General features: G+C 41.2%; 2 protein-coding genes across 6 annotated transcripts in view; one reads left to right on the top strand and one right to left on the bottom strand.

Annotated features, from left to right (window-relative positions):
• Nucleotides 1–634: 634 nt before the first annotated feature.
• RBM18 (RNA binding motif protein 18) lies at nucleotides 635–22,127 on the bottom strand. 2 transcript variants are annotated; one of them, XM_004269254.3, is made up of 6 exons: nucleotides 21,987–22,127; nucleotides 19,186–19,314; nucleotides 12,013–12,139; nucleotides 8,594–8,680; nucleotides 6,820–6,905; nucleotides 635–2,680 (listed from the first exon to the last, which is right to left on the bottom strand). In XM_004269254.3, exons 2-6 carry the CDS (start codon nucleotides 19,296–19,298, stop codon nucleotides 2,521–2,523), a joined length of 573 nt encoding a protein of 190 aa, XP_004269302.1. In that variant the 5' UTR covers nucleotides 19,299–19,314; nucleotides 21,987–22,127; the 3' UTR covers nucleotides 635–2,520. The 2 variants fall into 2 exon arrangements, with proteins under 2 accessions (XP_004269302.1, XP_033283144.1); XM_033427253.2 differs by having other exon boundaries at nucleotides 12,013–12,186.
• MRRF (mitochondrial ribosome recycling factor) overlaps nucleotides 22,074–22,235 on the top strand; it is a 55,960-nt gene continuing 55,798 nt past the window's right edge. For all 4 annotated transcript variants that reach the window (XR_007478100.1, XR_007478099.1, XM_004269253.4 and 1 more), the window contains exon 1: nucleotides 22,074–22,209. The gene's annotated coding sequence lies outside the window, so the exon portion shown is untranslated. The remainder of the gene's footprint in view (nucleotides 22,210–22,235) is intronic.

Below are 22,235 nucleotides of genomic sequence, written 5' to 3' on the forward strand. Positions count from 1 at the left end.
ATATATGGTTTTAAAAACTTTGGCTGTTGATTTTTGATATGCTTTGAAAAATCTTTCCTCATGTGATTCTTTTCCCTAATACTGAGATGCCAATTATAGAAAATCAACTGGGTAGGGTTACAGTTTGCATTTGATAAAATAGGAGCTGAGATTAAGAAGGTAGTTCCCTCAGTTCTTCACTCTTGTATAAATCAAAATTGTGACTTAACTTTAGCAAAACAGTAAACCGATAAATAATTTTAAAGTACAGGTAACTTCATAGCAGTTGACCAATTAACACTTATATTTTAGAAGCGTTTTACCAAACCGCTTTCAGCATATTTATGACACACACATTTATTCTTTTGAAACCCCTACTTTGAAAGAGGGCCTAAGCACATTATCATACTTCAGGGGACTTCCATTAACAACTTCTTTTCAAATAGATTTATAGTGAGAACAGCTAGTCTCTTTACTCATCTCTAACAGAAGTAGGCAGGCAGAAAAGGTGGACAGAACTGCCTCTGAGGTCTGAGAAGGCACTTAGAAACAGCACCCCGCCTGGACACGCCGGCCCACGTCCTGAGGGGAAACCAGCCTCTCCGAGAGCCGTGGTCTTCACTGCAGGAGACGGACAAGAGAAGACAACCGCAGACACCGTCTTGCATTTATTCACACAGAGGAATAAGAATTGGTACAAATAACAAACATTGCTTTAAATACAAATAAATAGCTCTGGTTTCTAAAGGAAACAACTCTAGATAATTCAAAGTTAAGTATTTTCTAAGTTCCTATTAAAAATAGAAGACTATTTTGCATTAATTAAGTCCTACTCCACCATAACTCTCTGAGGACTTAAGGATAAAATGGTGAATTCTATGCTCTCAGAAGTCACCAGAAAAATGGGAGATAATGCTCCTTCCTCCCTGACCTATCCCCCAAGTGGAAAGAGAGTTACTCGCATCTTAGACTGAGCTCATAAACACAGGAAGTATTTAACATTTAAAGATATCTGAAAAGCTTTACCTTGGGAAAGGTGATAAGAATTTCTCTGAACCGGTTCTGTGAATTCTGAAACCTCACTATGCTGAAGTTTTGGTTCAAGTGTCTTAAATTCATTTATGCTCATAGGAAGACTTAAGTTCCTATAATGAAAGCTTCCTCTTGCTAGGAAAAATGACGGTAAACAGTCTGTACTCACTAAGAGTGGCACGTTGGGTAACAAAATGATTTACCTGGTAAAGAAGCAATGGTGCTGCCCAATGAAACAGTCTGTCAACTTTGCACCAAAATGACCAACCAACACTGCTGACAGAAACACACTCCCAAATCTGTTGATTTCTTTTTCTTTCTCTACTGTTATATTTAAAATGTTCACAGAGGCAAAAAATATCTAGGGAGAAGTAGGTTCTAAAAATGAAGAATCGTTTTAAAGTCATGCAGTCTTTCAAGCCTTTAAAAACCACATAAAACATGAGGTCATTACAATCTCGGCGCCAGAGCAGTGCCTGCTCCATTGACTTTCTGTGTCCACTGCATGTCCCCACCTCACCCCACATAAGAGAATTTGATTTCTTCTACTCAGACCTCTACACAATTATTAATAAATAACATGTTTGTTAGAGATCAATATAGCAATGTTTAAGTTTTCAAAGAAATTTTGCTTTTCTATTTAGATTGACCATGATACAATTCCAAATAGAACATCCTCATGCTATTAAAAACAATCTCATGCAATAAATGCAATTTTAAAAGTCCCATATTAATAATGACATTTGGTATTATAGAGGCAGGATTATTCAGATTCTTAAAAAATGATCCCAGTAGAAAAACTGGATTTCCAAACAGAACTTCCATTGTGGTATAAAATGCTAAATTTCATTCTACAGTTTTGTCAATGCAAACAATTTTTTAAGATACACACCATGTTTTCCTAGTTGGGATTTTGAAACAATAGGCATAATTCTTAAACATATTACCACAACATTTGCTCAAAGAAACAGCTCTTTTTGCCAAGAACCTTTTCTTTTAGTCCAGTTGGAGGGATTTCCATAGAGAATTCTGGAACAGCAGTTCTGAACACGATTCAAAAATCTCTCACTTCCCTCCCTGTCTTTTACTTCTTCTTTATGTTGTAAAGACACTTGAGTACAGGAAAATGTTTTGTTTGTTTTTTTTAAGACGGATATTAATAACTTAAGTTTCCTGATTTAAATAGTAACATTTTTTACGTTTGCCTTTCTCTCTGGCACACTATATACTGTTTCTGGAGTTACAAATCCAAACAAACCAGCCAACTAGAGCATCCCAGTGTTCAAATCACAGTTTTGGATACAATCCTATTTATTCTGGATGATGCTCAATTCCACACATACTTCAGGGAAGAAACATCCATAAGAACATCCAAAGACGTTATGTTACCAAACTCTAACATGTGACTGTGCTCTGTCGGATAGTACCATTCACAGCTACAAGCACAAAGGCAGAGGATTTCAGGTGTGGACACCAATTTGCTTTTGCTGTTATGGTAATTCATAACCATCATCTTCGAGATTTCCAAGCTGTTCTAGAATAAGGAGTAGTCCTTTTTTTATCTGGTGGCTTGAAGTAGGAATAAACAGGTGCTGCTGGATACTCTGCGTCAGGGTTTTCTGCCATCATTTTCAGCTTTGCTTCAATGGCTTTTATCTTTGCAGTGACACTGGAAAAAGGACAGCAGAGGATCAGAGTGGGTACGTTCAGAGAATACCTGTGTCTTTCATCTTCTTTGTGCCTCTTAAGCATATCAGAGTAGCAACAAGATACTCAAACACAAACATGCAAGCATTTCACAGAAAACACATATAAAAACAATTAATGTTCTCATTTTAGGAAAGAGATCAAGTCTGGTCCATCTATTAAGTTTTCTCTGTAAGACACTGTTAGAAGTACTTTGCATATTGCTACATTTAAACCTCAGACACCAACACTGATCAGCACCTTAGTGTCTGTAGATAGTAGGCACTCAAAAATAATTTGTGTAGGAATTCAAAGCAGAGTCTGGAAGAGATGTGTACACTCATGCTCATGGTAGCATTGTTTTTTTCATGGTAGCATTATTCACAATAAACTGTGGAAGCAACCCAAGTGTCCATCGAAGTATGGATGGAAAAGCAAAATATGGTATATACATATGCTACAAGGTGGATGAACCTGGAGGACATTACGCTAAGTTAAACAAACGTTAAAAAGTTAAATACTGTTTGATTCCATTTACATGAGGTACTTAAGTGAGTAGCCAAAATCACAGAGACACAAAGTGGAATGGTGGTTGCCAGGCGCTTGGGTGAGGTGGGAATGGGGAGTTAATGTTTAATGGGTGTAGAGCTTCAGTTTTACAAGAGGAAAAGAATTATGGAGACAGATGGTGGTGCTGGTTGTAAATTATGAATGTATTTAATACCGTTGAACTATACACTTAAAAATGGTTAAGATGGTAAATGCTATATTATGCGTATTTTACCACAATTAGAAAAAATGGAAGAAATGATTCACGTACGTTATATTCTTCACTTTACAGATAAAGAAAACAAGGCATAGAAAGGTTAACTTAGCTAGTGTTATACCGCTAGTGAGTGGCAGAGTTGAGATTTGAATACAATTGGACTCCAGAGCTATACTATGAGCTATATTATACTGTACCACCTTCTGAATCACTAAATAATAATGGGAAAAAAAATCCTGGAACTCCTACAAAGTCCCTGTTTACTGACAAATGTGTGTTTAGGCTATCATTTAGAGTGCTTACAATGAGCCAGGCAGTGGTCCAGCATTTTACTTATATTGTTTCTAATCCTTGCAACAATATTGCCAAGGGTTTTGATGCACATTTTACAGATAAACAAATGCACAGAGGTAGGGATTCACCCAAGGTTCACACAGCTAAGAAATTGTGGAGCCAGGATTCAAGCCCAGTTTATCATCAAAGTCCTTGTTTTTTCCTCTCCATTAGGTTGGGAGCTGAGTAGCCATGTATTAGAGAGAAGGGGTGAGGAGACACTGCAGAAGTTGTGAGGAATTCCCTTCTGATCAAGGTCACTGCTATCCCTGGACCAGAATGCAAAGCACTTAGGCAGAGTATTTTTTGGCCCACGACTCCCTTTATTTTCCATTCTGATGCTGTCAATGGTCTACAGTCCGGGACAGAAACTTGGGAGGGAATGTGCACATGGCCTTTTAGAGATCCTCAAAAGGCATACATCTGCACATACTCATGATTTTACACTGGCAACGTAAAATTAAAAAACTAAATTGCAATAAAAAAGAACCCTGGGGGCTTCCCTGGTGGCGCAGTGGTTGAGAATCTGCCTGCCAATGCAAGGGACACGGGTTCGAGGCCTGGTCTGGGAAGATCCCGCATGCCGCGGAGCAACTAGTCCCGTGAGCCACAACTACTGAGCCTGCGCGTCTGGAGCCTGTGCTCCGCAACAAGAGAGGCCGCGATAGTGAGAGGCCCGCGCACCGTGATGAAGAGTGGCCCCCACTTGCCGCAACTAGAGAAAGCCCTCGCACAGAAACGAAGACCCCAAACGAAGACCCTAGTCTAAATAAATAAATAAATTTAAAAAAAAAAAAAAAAAAAGAACCCTGGGCTTCCCTGGTGGCGCAGTGGTTGAGAGTCCGCCTGCCGATGCAGGGGACACGGGTTCATGCCCCGGTCCGGGAAGATCCCACGTGCCTCGGAGCAGCTAGGCCCATGAGCCATGGCCGCTGAGCCTGCGCGTCCGTAGCCTGTGCTCTGCAACGGGAGAGGCCACAACAGTGAGAGGCCCGCGTACCGCAAAAAAAAAAAAAAAAAAGAACTCTGAGGTCTCACTGAGATGCATTCCAGCACCTTTTTCCATTAATGGAAAATTAACAGCCAGCCATTCATTCTGTATGAGTCACAGGGAAAACAACCTTCTCTAATTAGGCATAGATGTTAATCGAAAGATGTAAACTGAGGTTCTCTGGATTAAAAAATAAATGGAAAACACCAGGCTAGATTATCTAGTAAAGAGAGCAAACAGTGAAAATAAGAAACTAAAGACATGTTCACTGTACCATGGAGATCACCAAGCATAAATGCAGTCGTCCCTTCCTAACAGGAGTTAGATTTATGAAAACCTCCATGAAACCAATCTGTGATCAAGGAGGTTTAATCTCGTGGGGAAAATAGGATAGCCGAAATAAGTTCCCAGTGAATCTACAGAAGTCATTGGTTAGGGAAAAAAAAAAAAAAAATTGGGAGTATAAAATAAAGCAGCACAAAATTAAGAAATATCAATGATATTAGACAAATTGGTAACTATAAAATTAATTTTAATTTACCAATTTTATCGCTCCTGAAAACATTTCAGGATCACCTTCCCCTGCAGTTTAATGAGATGCCTGTACATCTGTTTTGTTTTGTTTATAGGAAAGGTTTTTTTTTCCCTGTCTGGCCCTCTGTCCAAATAGGCATCACTTTCCTGACTTCATGACACTGTTGATTTCCTTTTTTTTTTTCCTTTTCTTTTTTTCGCAGTGCGCGGGCCTCTCACTGTTGTGGCCTCTCCCGTTGCGGAGCACAGGCTCCGGATGCGCAGGCTCAGCGGCCATGGCTCACGGGCGCAGCCGCTCTGTGGCATGTGGGATCTTCCCGGACCAGGGCATGAGCCCGTGTCCCCTGCATCGGCAGGCGGACTCTCAACCACTGCGCCACCAGGGAAGCCCTTTTTTTCATTTTTATTGGAGTATAATTGATCTACAATATTGTGTTACTTTCAGGTGTACAGCAAAGTGAATCTGTTATACAAATATATATATATATCCACTCTTTTTTCGATTCTTTCCCCATATAGACATGTTGATTTCTGATCCTTATGGAACACTGATGATCTTTCACCTATCTTCTTCCCCGCCCCTGGAACAGGCTTTAGAACAGTAGTCCTGCATTTACAGCCTGGAGTTTCTTTAAAGCAGTAATTAAAAGACTGAATGTTTAAGTCCAGTAAACCTGTCTTTGAATCTGGACTCTGCTATTTGCTACCTGCGTGATCTTGGCCAAGATATTTTACCTCTCTAAACTTCAGTTTCCTCATTTGTAAAATGAGTACAACTGTACTTTTACCAGAATTTTTATAATTCAATGACATACGGCATGTAAAGTGTTTAGCACAGAGCCTGCTTCATAGTGAGCTCAATAAATCCTGGCTTTTGTTATTGTTAACATTTCTCCCTAGGCTACGATGCAAAGTAAACCCCTCTACTTCTGCTCACCCATCTACTTAACTTCCGCTTTCTCTACTCAACCCTCAATTCCTTCTGTTTTGAATTAACTCCAAGGAAGGAAATGATAATTTGTACTTACTAGAACCAAAACTGTTATATTTGCTGAAATCGTAGATAAAATTAAAGTGCTACAAACCCGAATTCTGTATAAAGGAACTCATAGCTGGGGAGGAATTCGTGTATGATGACAAATGCTGAAGATAATCAAGGTCTTATTAAAATGCCTGTTTTTATGGCAAGGACTGAATCTGCTTTACCTTTGCATTCCCAGTGCCAAGTATAATGGCAGGTACATGGTAAGTACACCCAGCCTCTTTTGAGTGTATGAATTCTGTAAATGGCTGGTACACACTCTTAGGCGTATGGGAGGAGGTGAAATGTATACATTCTGGAGACTAACTGAACACACTTCTCAGCGTGTCAAGTTAGTAGATTCTACTCTAAATTAAGAGTCCGAAGGTTTACTAGAACCGGAATGAAGGTTAGAATGAAGAGATGGCTCAAGCTCTTGCATACCTGCTTGCGTCTTCCTGTAGTGCACCTTCTTACCTTAGGTTAGACTGAGTGGGCTCAGTGCTTGAGGATGGCTCAAGACTAATCGGAAGGACCTTATCATTCTTGTTATGATCGTATCTCTGCAAGTAAGAAAAAGGCAAATTACCTCACCTGGGCAGAAACCAGCCCTCTACTGCAGTGCATGTGTTCAGAAATCCTAATACCATCAGTGTATCGTTAGATTATTTTTCGACAATCTTAGGACTGCTTTATGTTTAGAATTAATGTAGACGTCCAGACAGTTTTGGCCTAAAAGTTATAAACTGAGAAATTTAGAAGAGGCTTCCCATCTAGCCATCAGTCCTCCTTATTTGGTAGGGAAAGAATTTCAGCCTTTAAATTCGCAGATGGTACAGACACACAGCAGGATTGCCCTCTCACATTCTTATTCTGTCATACATCACCTCTTACAATATTTATTTTGCTTTATTCCAAGCACTTTAAAATTTTCCTAGATTTTTGCAAAGTACCAACCATAACATTCAACTCTTAACAGATCTAAGTGGAGAAGAAAAGTAGTAACAGCTTTCAGCCACTGATATAGAAAACATTCTCCAGGAAGAGTAGTTTATTTGATGTCAGATAATTATATACTTCTTTTAAAAGGTAAATACAATATTAAAGAGCAATCAGGAGCCTCTGGTCAAAAAGATGTGTAGAAGACAACTGCAGGGCACAGAGATTCTCAAATGAAAGACAGAACGAAGGATGATTTATTTCTCTTGCATGTCTTTTCAATGAGATGCAGAATGAGAAAATGACAGCCAGTCTGGCAAATGAGACTTGATTTTCTTTTGAGTAAAAAAGCATTTGGTAATTCTCTTTGCTGCTTCTATTTTTAAGGCAATGGGTCCTAGAAATTGAGAAGGCTCTGTGGTTACCTGGAATACTCATAAAGATCCAAAGTGTCTGAGCTCCGTTCTTCAGCTTGGACACTGAACTCAAATGTTCTATTTCTGTGACTCTTTACTGGGAAGCTTGTTGCGTACAGTCTCTGATCAAAACTCATGCTCATTTAGCTAAAGACTAAGGCTCCAAATCTAGCTGTCACAAATCTTTTTGCAGACAGGTCTGTAAAGACCACACTGCAGGAGGAATAGAATCAACTTTGGGGATTGCTCCAGTGCACATACTTCACCTGCGCTGGCTGTAACAGAAGACTGTTCTTTTTTTTTTTTTTTTTTTAAAAGTGGTTGTAGATTTTCCCAAGAGAACAAGTAGGAGATGAACATGGCAGTTCACCACTGCCTGGGCCTTGGAGTCAATACAGACACTGCAAAGTCCCACAAATAACTCTTAAAATCTCTGGAGTAAGGAAATGTCAGTGCTTTAAGCACTCTTACAAACTACCCATTTCGCAAGCATTTAGAATAAACAATTCAAACTCTCCAAAGAACTGAGAGGCTGGGAAGAGTCTAACAACGCCTAAAGCAACTAATTTTAAAAATAAATACATTTTTTCCTCCAAAGTACAACCCCCACCAAAAAAATGATAGAGGTCTGAGTATATGTATCAGTCACATGGAAGAATCAATCAAAAACAGAATCTGTGGGTATGCGGAGAGAAACGACGAAGGAACTTAATCCCTCCTGAGATGTTTCTCAAAAGAAAAATCTGGCAACACACATGGTAAATACAAGTAGGAGACCAGAGTATGGCTGTTCCAGATGTGCAGAGGCTTGGATGCAAACGGGCAAGTGGACAACTGTCTTTCGGAAGATTCATTTAGGATGAGCTGATGCTGTCTTTCTAGTCTGTTAGACTCACCTTCACTTGCGCGTGTGCCCATCGCACCACCAGCTTCTTAGACAGAGCCAGCTTGCCATTGAGACACTGGATGGCTTGTTCTGCTTCCTGTTCAGGAAAGGGATTAATGTTAGTCAAAGATTCAAATGCCTCACTAGCTTTGATGGCTGAATTTCTAACTGTTTTGTTAAACAAGTGGCAAGGGTTTACAAGAAAAAAAAAAAGGCAGAATAGTAAAAAGGGTATGAGTTTTTGTAATCTCAGTCAAACAAAAATTCAAATCTTGGCTCTGCCACTTACTGGCAGCGTAATATTTAGCAGGTCAGTTAATCTCTCTGGATATTATCTTTTTCACCTGTAAAATATGGACATTGCTTGTTCCTCAGTGGTCGTGAGGAGTCAAAGAGCGCATGTAGAGCATGGAGCATAGGGTAAGCACTCAACCAACGTCAGATTATTAGCTGACCGTTGTGTGGCCTATTGGGTGATATCTTTCTACATACTTCTGTTAGTTAGAGTAGCACCTACTATGTCAAGAAATTGTACTCCGCCAGGGACTCTGAAACTATATCCTGGACTAGGGCTTATACTCCCTGAATCCAAAGTGAGAAACAGTAATGGCTTCAAAGGATATGGGAGTGAAGGAAACCAGGCCGGAAAAAGCAGGAGTCAGTCAAAGAGACTACGAGCAAGGTATCTCTGTGGGCCAATCTCTGCACCTGGTTTTCAGAGCCAGAACTTCCCTGACCCTGTCCCCATCAGATATAGGAGCAACGAGGTTGAAAGGAATTCCTGAGGCTGGGTAATAGGCACTCTAGGACATTCCCAGGAAGCCTGGCTGTACTTTTCCATCCTGCCAAGCCTTCTCTGCTCCATTTGTATCCATGAGGCATTCGGCCAAGTGTAACCCACGTTTACTGGGAGTGAAGAAGCCCTTAAGGAACAGGAAGAGGAACAAGGAGAGTCCGAGGCTCAGTGTAGGACATTCCAGTATGGTTTTCCCAGTGACTCTCTTATTCCTCTGGATCCTGCCGGTATGACATTCAACAAATATCTGAGTACCTACTACGTGTCAAGTATTCATCACTGGCATCCTTGCCTCACTATGGCACGCAAAGTTAGAAGGACAGATGAGACATTTTATTCTTAAGTTTCACTTAGTGAATTAGAATTTACATGACACTCTCCATTAATTCTGTAGCATCAACAGTCATAAGGTGCCAGCAGGTGATAAATGTTTGAAAAAAGAATTTCCCGTCTCTGTAACTTGTTTCAAAATTCATGTATCCAACATTATTAAATGCCAAATGTGTTTTCATATAAACCCTCACCTATTCTCCCAACTTCCTAAAAGGTAAGGAGGGTGTGTGTTTTTAATCCCCATTTTTAGATGAAAACTGAGGTCAAAATAAGTTAAAGAGACTCGCTTAAAGTTAATAAATGGAAGAGTCAGAAATAACAGGCTTTGTGACTTCAAGTTTAGTGTTTTTAAACCAGCATCTGGGGCTTCCCTGGTGGTGCAGTGGTTGAGAGTCCGCCTGCCAATGCAGGGGACACGGGTTCGTGCCCTGGTCCAGGAAGATCCCACAAGCCGCGGAGCGGCTAGGCCCGTGAGCCATGGCCACTGAGCCTGTGCGTCCGGAGCCTGTGCTCCGCAACAGGAGAGGCCACAGCAGTGAGAGGCCCACGTACCACAAAAAAAAAAAAAAACCCAGCACCTGTCCTCAACATGACCATTGATTTTAGTTCTCTATAAAAATCCTCAACGTGCTCTATCATTAGGAAAGAACAAAGTACTTTAAACTGCTAACTATATAGAGCACATTTTCAGTTCCCTCAAAACAAACCTTGAACAATTAGAACAATAATGAATCACGTACTGCCTATCACATTTGCAAAAATTAGGGGAAATTAAAAAAAAAAATTCCCAGCACTGGTAAGGACAAATGACACTCTCAGACAGTTTCAGAACATACTGACACATCACTTCTTGAAGGCAATTTGGCAGTCATATTACGAAAAAAAATTGTGGCCTTTGTTGACACCACTCCATTTCCATGAATATAGTAAATATGTACATAGAGCTAAAGAGATGTTCACTGCACTGCTGACACGTGTGGAGATTAGTTAAGTAAATTACCATACGTTCACAGAATATTATGCAGTCATCAAAGGTGACACTGGTTAGTTTTTAAACTGAGGTCTAAATAATAAAATTATAGATATAGATCAGTGAATTTTTACATATATCTACAGCTACACCAGTGAAACCACAATATGATACAGAATGTTATCTTTTTTTTTTCTTTTTTTGCGGTACGCGGGCCTCTCACTGTTGTGGCCTCTCCCGTTGCGGAGCACAGGCTCCGGACGCGCAGGCTCAGCGGCCATGGCTCACGGCACAAGCCCGTGTCCCCTGCATCGGCAGGCGGACTCTCAACCACTGCGCCACCAGGGAAGCCCCAGAATGTTATCTTGATGTGTATTAGATGACAGAAAAAATTTTAATTTTCTTTCAGTGGTAAATAGGATATATGATTCTGTTTGTGTGTTATAAGCTGCACATGTTTTTTTTAAAAATTGTGTACATGTGTTTGTGTGCGTATGTGTGTATGAATGTGAAGAAAGAAGAAGGGACTACAAAGATATACAACTAAATATTAAAAAACTGATTATTTCTGGGTTTTAGGCTAATAAATGAAATTACTTATCTATATTTTCATCTGTAAGAAACAGGTATCACTTTTACAGTAAGAAAAACATACAAATACAATTATTATTAATAAAACTATAACTAGGCAATGTTCTCACACATGACTAATAAAGTTATAGAGCTATAAGCAGTGTTTCCATATTTAATAACATTCAAATTCAATTCCTTTATCAATGCATGTCCCCTCCAAGGACTAAATTTTAATACGGATACATGGATACATCATGGTTGAAGCTGGAGGTTCTCTTTCTCTGTATATATTCAAATTTGTCCACATTTATTCTGAGACATTGAGAAGAAGGATACATTTTTAAGAAATAAAAATAAAAGAGAGTTTGTGGGCGGCTCACCACAGAGAGGGAGGGCTTCTGCACCACGGGGCAAAACTACTGAAAGAAAAGGAGGCTTTGTTGGCCAGCCACTAAAGGAACAAACAAAAGAGAACAGGGAGGGGCATGTCCATGTGCTTAATGTGGGCATCCCAAAGCATCTGGTCAGAAAAGTAGGTCAGCTGCCTGAGACTGCCAGCCTGGGGAGGGTAGACCTTGAAAGCTGTTCACTAATTCAGTTGTTTACCGAGGATCTCCTTTAGGACTCAGAGCACAGCACACAGAGATGAATCAGACATGGCTCCTGCCCACAAGGAACTGCTACTCTAGTAGTCAAGAGGGATGCACAGATAATTATGAGAGTGTAAGTACTGGGAGAGGGGGAGAAGTTCAATTACCTGCTTAGTTTCAAAGTTAACGAAACAGTACCCTCGAGGCTGTCCCTCCAAAGCACCTGACTTGTGGAAGAGGAAGTCGAACTGCTTCACCGTGCCAAACTTCTGCAGGAGCTTGAGGAGGTGGTATCTATGGAGAAAGAACAGCCCCTGAGACACTCTGGGAATTTGGTCAGCCTGCGAGATAAAAGCAGGAGATAATTTACCCCAGGGATAAAATCTCACATCACTGCCCCCTGCCTTCCTCCAAACTGCCGTGTTAGTTTATTTGGCAAACAGAGTTGTTTGCCTCTATTTGGAATGGGGACTAGAATTGTCATGGCTATGCGTCTGTCCAACACAAAAATACCAAACAAAAAAACCACACCTAACAAACAGCTGTCTGGCCCACAAGCACCATTTGTTTTTCTTTTGGAGAATAGCTCAAAAATTGTGTCGATTTATTTATTTTCAATTTCTTGGCAATGAAATAGTATTTGTGAATAACTACAACTCCATCAGAAACACACACTCACACTCCAAATGCAAAGGCCAACCCTACCTCAAAAATAAACAAAGTAACACATATACATTCACACAAACAACAAAACAATCTTGGAGGACTTCCCCGTCAGCGTTCATAGTTAATCATTAGCCCCAAATTGCACTTGAGACAAATTCTGCCAAAAGCCAAACCACAGCTAGTGGCACTTCCATAAGTGCTTGAGAGTTTCCATCCCTGACGTGACCGAATGACAGGACAATGTGGAACCGCAACGTGATGGAGGCTGGTCTCACACAGGCAGGGGAACCTGGCCGGTCCTATAAATCATCCCACTGCGGTAACTGCCCAACCTCAGTTCCTTCAATACGATTTATGCTCTGGTGTGGCTGAATAAAGAATCTAGCTGGCCAAGGAGGGCATTTACTACTGGCAGGAGGTTTACCCCAAGCTCTTTCTTGCCACTCTGCCCCTCACCCTCTTCTTGGATTCCTTTCTCTAAAACTTACTTGGTTTCTATAGAGCTTTTAAGTTATTCAAACAGATGTGGCCTTAACAGGTTGCTGTGGCCAATCTCAATTCCGACTTCCTGTCATCTGATGTAAGGGTGAGACAAACCAACAGCTCTCCCGTTTCCTTTTCCTTTGGCCTTCCTCCTGGCATCCTCCACGCTATTCAAATGGAGTCAAGGCTTTCTCTAAACAATGCTGTCCCTGTGATACTAAAAAGGTATCAGCCCACATGCTAAATCTGTTATTACTGGGAATTCTACCCCACAGGGAGTCAGTAAAGCTGTCTTTACAGCCACATTCATATTCACATTGTTTTCTAGGAGAAAACTCATCAAGATTTTATTCTTGAGTAAGAATCTCCTTTGGGAGGCAGAAAGATATGAAATGGATCATAAGCTACACTAAATTTGAGACAATGCACATCAACAAGCAAGCCCATTATCCTGGATCAGGTCCTGACACAGTGGAGCAAGGAAGACATAACACAGGTCTTTTACTGGGGCAGGGGGCAAGGATCCCAAGGCATACAGTGGATATTAATCTGGTCTTTAGATCTGTTTTGAAGGAGGAAACAACCATAACCCTCTAGTTTCCAAACTCTCAATTCCTATCACGATACCTCAACTGCTGGTGAGAATGAATGAGGTGATTCTTCAGGGGAAAGGAAGACACCTGAAGTGCAAATTTCTGGTTTTACTTGGTTTTCTGAATATGCTTACAGCAAGGGTGGGTCTCTCAAGTGCGCAGATGGGCTAGAAGAATCTCTCTCAGCGTCTTTAATTCACAGCTGCATCTTCCACTTACTATACACATTCAAACCTCAACACTGCACCAGTTGCCATAAATGGTGGGTCAAATCTTTTTTTAAAAAAACAACCTAAGGGCTACTGTGGGCCGGTCATCTTTTCATTAACTCCATTCTGCTTAATAGCAGGAAGGTAAGGCGATCGGCATTTCCTAGGAAATGAATTTTAATTTACTCAGGGAAAAAAAAAAAAAAACTCCAACAGATTATTCTTTGAAAAGCTAACAAATGCGTTCTGCCCGAGAAGTGCGACCTTAAGATTCCAGGAACATCTGCTTAGGTCCGTGTCTTTCAACTTCTCCAGGATTTCTTTCCTTGTTTGATAATTTCTTGAAATTATCGGAACACCGAAACAAAAGGAATGAAATGTTTACTATTTTGCTTCCTGGAGATGGAGACTGCAAGCTCTGATAGTGAAAAAAGCCTGGAGAATCTTGCTTTCACATCTGCAAGCACTTTCATCTGCTGCTGAAGTATGGGAGAGCTCGCTACTCATCAGAGCCTTGCTTCACTTAATGAAATGTGGGCCCTGCAGCCTTCGGGAGCCGGAGAATTAGTACACCAGTCCCATACATATTTCTGCAACATAATTAGTGTTTTCTGTAATGGGTCTTTAAAATGGCCTTCCTGCCTAATGGCACAGAGGGAATTAGTCTATATGAATTAGATTAGGTTAAGATAGACACCTACAAATGTGTCAAGAATTGTAGTATTAGGCACTTGACTATCCAAATGAATACAACTAAGTCTCTGTCTTCAAAGACCTGACATTCTGGTTCGAGGACAGAGAGATGTAATCAAACAATTTTAAAAGTGTGAAGCTTGCACACAGAGGTATGTACGTGAGCACACAGATGAAGAGGACCAGCTGTGCAGGGAAGGCGGTTAGTGAATACCCTGTGTAAAGACATAAAGGTGAAAAAGACTGAGCCAACGGCAGACAGTGGGGGCTCTTATACAGTAAGTGAAGAGGCTAAAAGGCAGGCAGGGGACAGGTTGGGAAAGATGTGTGCAGGAGGGAATTTTAATGTGATGCTGTAGGTACTGGGAAGCCAACGAAATGACATTTAAGATTCTTTTTAATGCACAATTTGTTTTAGAGAAAATTTTTTTCATAAATTTACAGAAATTATTATGTGGTGGGTCTTTATGTTCTATGCCTTATATGTTTTTAAATGGTCTTACTTTGTTTCAAATTTAAATAAGTAAATAGTAAAGGCTGTTTTATGCAAACCAAAGCATGAGAAGCAGCACAGGTCATGGAGGAAAAACAAGGAATGGGCTGAGAGAGAAGCAGGCGTGTCTTCAGGTGGAAACACTCTGTTCTTACATGCTCATGCGTTTATAATCCCTTGAGCTTAGCTCTGAAAGTCTACATCCGAAGGACATTTCCACCCAGGTGGCTCTCCATTGCTTTTAAGTTTACTTAATAACGCCAGGCCTGACCTCCTCCTCTCCACAAACTATGCCTCTTTCCAGCTATTCCGCTGGCTGGTGTGGACATGATTCTTTTCCATTTCTCAGGCAAGAAACATCAGGATCATCTTTAGCTCTCCGCTCCTCTTCAGTCACCTTCTTCATCTCGCAGACTCCACCCAGTGGTCTCCAAGTTCACTGTCTCTATCTAGGTGATATTAATGGCAGGTCCGCAGCTAATCTTCATCTTCAGTCTTTGCCCCTCCTATTCATCCTTAATACTGATGTCTGATTTTCCTACTAAAACATCACTTTCATGATGTTGGTCTCCCACCAAACACTCACGAATCTCTTCTACGTGAAATTCAAACTTGTCTGAATAAATTTTATAGATCCTGTCTTAATCTGATAGCATTCTCTCTCTCCAACTACTATTTTCATTATCGTTTAGTATTCAACCTCCCTTTTAGTCAAAAAGGTCTTCCCGATATTCGACTCATCCATAACAATACTTCTTTTTTTTTTTTTTTTTTTTTTTGCGGTACGCAGGCCTCTCACTGTTGCGGCCTCTCCCATTGCGGAGCACAGGCTCCGGACGCGCAGGCTCAGCGGCCATGGCTCACGGGCCCAGCTGCTCTGCGGCATGTGGGATCTTCCCAGACCGGGGCACGAACCCATGTCCCCTGCATCGGCAGGTGGACTCTCAACCACTGTGCCACCAGGGAAGCCCAACAATACTTCTTATTCCTACTTATGTTCCTTTATTTATGATTCACCCTCCATCCAGAATGTTCTTTCTTTTAGAATTTCTACCGGCTTTGTTCTCTCTCATACTTCTCCTTATACATAACGCAGTGGCTATTAATTTGGCTTTCTATACAGCACATTTAATATTTAAAAAAGAAAGCAGTGTTAACCCTCTCAGAAGAAACCATGGTATAGAAAATAGATGTCTAAAGACATTAATTTTTTCAGCTTCTCTATTGAAGGCACTAGTAATAATATTTAAAGTTGTTTTTACTCTTACAGTTAGACTGGGTCCCATAACATTTAAAGGAAGTCCTCACAATGAAAAATTTAGAATAGAATACTTTAGGTTATGACTGTCCAGTTACATGGACTGTTAGAATATTTGTGCAAAGAGCCCTATGTTAGGTGCCAGGAACTTAGTCCTATCATTAACTACTTAAGTGAACTGAGTCAACTCCCTTTACCTTTCTTTACTTATAAAGTAGGGAAGTGTTGTCTGTTCTACCTGCCTCACGAGACTGTTGCAAGCTTAAATAAGAGGAACTAAAGAAATATTAGAGCTAGAAGACATTTCCAGAGCATTTAGTTGAACAGTCTCACTTTATAGGTAAGAATTATGAGGTACAATATAGTTGAGAGGAATCCAAATATAGTCGAAAGAACATAGGCTTGGAATCTGCTACCTCCATAAATAAGAGTATATCATCATTCCCTTAAATCCAGATCTCTAAGATCTATTTAGTTATACAGATATTCCTGGCATGTAACATGGTCCTAAAATGGTCAGTATTGCAACTACAAACTGAACAGAGTATCAGGGTGCTAGACAGTCGGTCAGCAATGCGTATTCTGTTGAGAAGAGGCTGATGGACATCCTACTATAACTTGAACACAACTCAGATTAGTAACAGGCACACACGCACGTAAGATGAATAGAATTATTATAAAATAAACTTTGAAAAACTGAGTGGAAAAGGTTTTTTTCTTTAAAAAACTTCTGTCAAGAGTCATTAGAACTTTAGAGATTTGGATTCAAATAATATTTTCTGAGATTAGACTACAAGCTGGGTACCACATGTTCACACAAGTTTCATCATGCAGCCCTTCAATGTTTGGGAATGACTGCATTTTAATAATTAGCCTAGGTCCATCATTACCTACATCTTGAAAGGAACAGGATCTAGAAGTTTATGTACTTCAAAAACTTGGAAGAAAATCACATATTTCTACAAGATGAGACCTACCTTACTATAATGTTAGGTTTCTTTGCTGTAATTAAGTAAATTAAATGAAGTAACACTATGCATTTCATGCTAACCATAAGCTACAACTGGTAGTTATGTCATTAAGAAGAAATTTAATAAATCAGTTTGTTTATCGAGAAAATATTTTAAGATAAGGAATCCATATATGAAATACAGTAGAAATGATCTCTGGTAATACAGAGGTGGGAAGTCACAGGTGGAGCCAGCAAGGCCCTGATCTGTAGTCTAGTACTGGATGTCCACCTTTGTCCTGATATGAGAAGAGCAGAGATACCAGTGGGAGAGTTTTTGATTCAATGTTCCTGTTAATGCTCTAACTAAAGAAAACATCTACATACTCCCACTTATGACATAAACTGAGGTGGCAGATGCCCATTTGAACCTTCCTGTCAAGCAGCGGGATACAATTATAACAAGAATATCATTACAGGGAACCCCAGCTAAAACAATGAACATTGTTTCCACACTCCAGATTTCCATTCAGACAAGAAGAGGTGGGAATGGAAACCACTCTTGGAAGCATCCTCTCACAGCCTGGGTTATAGATGATGGAAACAGCTTCTCTGTTTAATTCCCTCATTAACTGAGAGCTTGGGCAGGTTCACACATTCATCCTCAAAGCCATAAGTCATAAAGAGAGCCAAAATAAATGCACAGTCTATATTTAAGGGCCCTCGTGATCAAGGTAACATAATTAGGGGGCAACACACCTTAAATACCATCATAATTTCTAGAGCGACCCAACAGTGTCTACACTTAGCCAATTTGAGCTTGAGCAGGTTTAAGGAACTGAACATTCTGTCATGATCCTGATATGTTAGTTTACATCTCTTTCCTCTCTCATAATCCCAACCCTGTTATACACCTCCTCTAAGCAGATTCCCTTGTTTCCTCTCTCCTTGCTTTTAACACTATTCCACAGGGAGTAACTTCTAGGACTGAGGCTGTAACCCATGCTTGCTTCAAGCGTTGACCCCAAATGGCTCAATCCACCCACGCTTGGCTATCCTGCCACCAACCACCACCTGCCCCTACCGAACGACTGGGGGAAGGAAAAACCTCTCAATTCTCTCTGCTAAGAAATTTCACTCCACTATAATATCCACAAAGGAAAGAGTGGGGAGTCAAGACAATTCAATTAGCTTTGTCACCATGGACAAGGCACTTCTATCTCTTGGGCTTCAGTTTCCTCTGCTGTAGGATAAAACAGCTGGAATATGTCAGAGTCTTTCAAGGGTGCTCCACGAGTCCTATAAGTGATTGCCAAAGAAAGGGTGACTGCGGCCCAAAGGCACTGGGTACACCCAGTCCTCCCTTTAATCAGAGCAACTCTGAGCTTTTATTTTATATCTAGGTTCTGTACTTTAATAAGACAAGGCTCCTCAGATTTAGAACTTTGAAAATTGCCTAGCATAGCACTTGGCACAGAGTAGGCACTCAAATCATTTAATGAATGAATGAAAACCAAAGTGACTGGGGAATCTCTAAGATTCCTTCTGACTTTCCTTGGTTCCATGGCTGCTTAACATGAATTAGAGTCAAGTGGTACCTCTCTGCCTTTTTGTGAAAATACTGATACTTCTTCTGTTTGTTCCTTCATTTTGGGGAATGAAAGTATGCCCATGGCTGGTTTTAGGAAATAATTTCCTAGTCACTGGGTACAAGGATTCGAAATAGTTGAAAATTAGGAGAACATCTTAGGCAAGCAGGAAAAACAAGTAATATATGGTTTAAAGGGCATCCAAGTCTGTGTCTATGCAGTAGAAGAGTCCAAATGTAAGAAAAATGACAAGATGACACGCTAAAACAACATATTCCCTTCAAAGATAATTAAAACATAAATAAAAGGGCCAAAATATAGCCTATATCCCTTGAAAATTCTTCTGAACATCCTCACCACAAGCATCCCAATTTTGTAGGTAATGAATTAAAATATATTAGACTCACTCTGTGATTTTGGGGTCCAGGTTGCCAATCCATAACCGGTGCCCTTCCTGTAGGGAACCCTCTGAAAGGATGGATGCATTCTCCAGGGGAAGAGTTTTGGTTTCTGCTTCCATCAATCTCTACGAAATACTAAAGGAAATGTGAATATTCAGACAGGAAAGGAGCAACATGTTGTGAACATGAGACTTCAAATTCAATTCAACAAACATTTATTCAAGGAGGGCATGCCCTGGGCAGTCCTTCAAAGGCTTCAGTTATTCCACAAACAGGGCCCCAGCACCAGTTCCCTTGGGACAGCTCCTCCGACAGCCAGAGAGCAAAAGCTTCCATTTAAGGTGAAAGGGGTGTGGTTCTGTGTGTAGAAACTAGTTTTTCTCTTCTGAAGCCAGAGGCTGACTGGGCAGGAGGCCAAAGTCGCTACTACTACATGATACTCCAGTTCAACAACCGTCACCCAAAATAAGCCTTGGAAACCACCAGAAAGTGAGTCTTAATGACACTTAAGGGTATGGGTGGGGAAGAACAATAGTAAGTAATCAATTAGCTATTATCATGTCTAATATTTTGGGAGACACTGGGAAGAAGAGACTAACTTGCTCCGTAGTTATTCCAGTTCCATTATTTACTAGTTCTGTAACGGTGGGCAAGTTACTTAACCACTCTGTGTCTCAGTTTCCTCATTTGTAAAATAGGGGTAATAAAGAGCTATGCAGATTCACTGAGTTAATACACCAAAAACATTAAGAACAATAAATGCATGGCACCTAAGAAGCATTCAATTAATTTTAGCTTAAACTATTACCGACTTAGTTCCTGAAACGTCTCATATCACAGCCACAAAAGGAGGATGAGGGTTACGATGGAGACAGTAATGTAAAGACCAAAAACCTTGCGGTCAGAAGGCCTGGTTTCAAATTTTGGCATTTCCATTGGAAGTCACTTCACTCTTAGCTTCAGTCTCCTCACCTCTACATAATAAACCTTGCCCTGCTTATAACTTAGAGTTGCTGAGAAGACCAAAAATGACACAACAGATGTAAAATAAAGCTTTAATGTATGATGTGGTAGAGGAAGAAAAATAAAGGGGCTGGGAAGATGGCAGGCTGTGACAGACTTCATAACTCCCTGCTAGAGAAAACATGTCCTGTAAAACCAGAAGTGCCTCCGAGATCAGTGTTGCAGGAACTGCGTCTTAATAACAACAGCTGATATACTGAACACTGCCATTACCTCTTATTCAACTCAGCACAGCTTATACAGGCTAGCACATAGCAGCCCCTAAGGTAATTGTTTGTTCAATGTGTTTATCTACCTCCACACATGAGGGTATTTTTCTTCCTCTCTCATTCACATGTTCAATCTGTTCCATAATGTGGGACAAGCAACTAATAACTGCTAAGCCCCGGACTATGTGCTGAAAATAGAGAGATGAACGAGCCATAGCTCTTGCTCCTACTTCCTGGGAGAAAGGTAAAACAGGCATAAGTAGAATCCCAGGTGTGGAAACTGGAGAGGCGAAATATTTTGTCCTTTCCTTCTACTTACAGATCATTCATTCAAAACATTTTTATAGAGCCTCTATTTTCCAGGCAGTGTCTAGGTACTGGGGACAGAGCAGTGAACAAGCAAGGTCTCTGCCCTATGCATGCTTATATTTGGAAGAGGGGCAGGACAAGACAAAAGGAAAATAAATAATCAAGGTGTAATTTGTGATAAGTGCCGCAAACACAGTTAAGCAAGGGGATTTGACAAAGTCTAGGGATGGGCTACTTTAGAATTAGTGGAAAGGGAAGACCTATAGGAGATGACATTTGAGATGAGACTTGAATGATAAAACCTTCTGATACTAATACCAACAGGAAATAGTATCACACGAGGGAACCATTTTTAGTGGGAAGAGTGCAGGATATGGGGCCAAAAGAGAGGCACTCAAATCCTGGCTTTTGCACCCAGTTATTTTGTGACTTTAGAAAATCATGGCTGCCCCTTAAGTGTCCCCTCCTCAGAAAAGCTTTCCCTAATAGAGCAGAGCATCTTGTTAGTCTCTATGACAGCCACCTTTTTCTTTCCACATAATACCAGCTCAATGTATCACATGCTATTTTATCTTCTGTTTCCCTCACTAGAATGTAAGTTACTGGAGGACAGGGCCTTACCTATTTTGATGATTCTATTCCCGGCACTTAGTACCCTGCCTAGCTCCTGGCTGGTACTCAGTATTTACTGAATGAATGAATGAAACAAGCCACTTCCCCACTCGGAGCCTCAGTTTCTTCCTCCTTCCTACAAAGGGCATAATTATCCCTATCTCAAGGGTTGTTATGATGCTTAAATATGACAATACACGTGACAGCTCGGCACAGCACTTTTTGAGGAACGGTAAAGTGTGGTAAGTGATCAAGATGCCATATGACAATCAAAATCCTTTGGGTTCGCAATGGCGACAACCTCTTATATTCACAGAATTCACAAAACGCTCCCGCCCACCCCCCCTCCCCCGCTGAGCTACAACGACCCTGGAAGCCTCAAACAGTCATTTGGGGAAACTGAGGAGCAGAGAAGCAGGCTCTTGTTCCTAAAAGCTAACGGTAACGGTGGGGTCAAGCCTGGAATCCGGGCTTCCCGATCCCTGGCCGCGAATTCCCAGATGCGATGGGTCATTACTCGGATTGTTATTTCCGGGCCAGCAGCGGGACAATCCGGGGCGGGGCCTGAGAAGCCGTCTCTCTAGGGCAGCCTCCTCTGGGAGCCCCTCGCGGGGCCGGCGCTAAGATGCAGAGGCGCGTCGCGGCCGGACTCACCTCGTCACCTCGGCGTAGTCCCCTCGGCTCATGCCCCCAAAGCAAAGCCCCGACTCCACGGTCAGACAACCCTCTAGACGCGTCCACCTCAGCGCCGCCAGCTGCCAGGCCACCCGTGACGCACTACGCCTGCGCCGCCGCCCCGCCCCGTGACGTCACGACGCCCGCGCCGCCGCCGTCGCTGCGGTCGTGCGAGTCTTCCTAGTAGACTGGGCGCTAGCTGGTGAGTGGCCTCGGCACGGCCTCGAG

The sequence above is a fragment of the Orcinus orca genome, chromosome 6 (genome assembly GCF_937001465.1).
Source record: "Orcinus orca chromosome 6, mOrcOrc1.1, whole genome shotgun sequence".
NCBI lineage: Eukaryota > Metazoa > Chordata > Mammalia > Artiodactyla > Delphinidae > Orcinus > Orcinus orca.

What these genes read in the sequence shown, in the direction of transcription:
- RBM18 (XM_004269254.3), bottom strand. Translation starts at nt 19,298, where the DNA reads ATGGAAGCAGAAACCAAAACTCTTCCCCTGGAGAATGCATCCATCCTT. An exon ending in CTGGACCCCAAAATCACAGA is followed by an intron (nt 12,140 to 19,185) that starts GTGAGTCTAATA and finishes CTTTCTCCATAG; the next exon opens with ATACCACCTCCTCAAGCTCC. An exon ending in CCCACTCAGTCTAACCTAAG is followed by an intron (nt 2,681 to 6,819) that starts GTAAGAAGGTGC and finishes TCCTTTTTCCAG; the next exon opens with TGTCACTGCAAAGATAAAAG.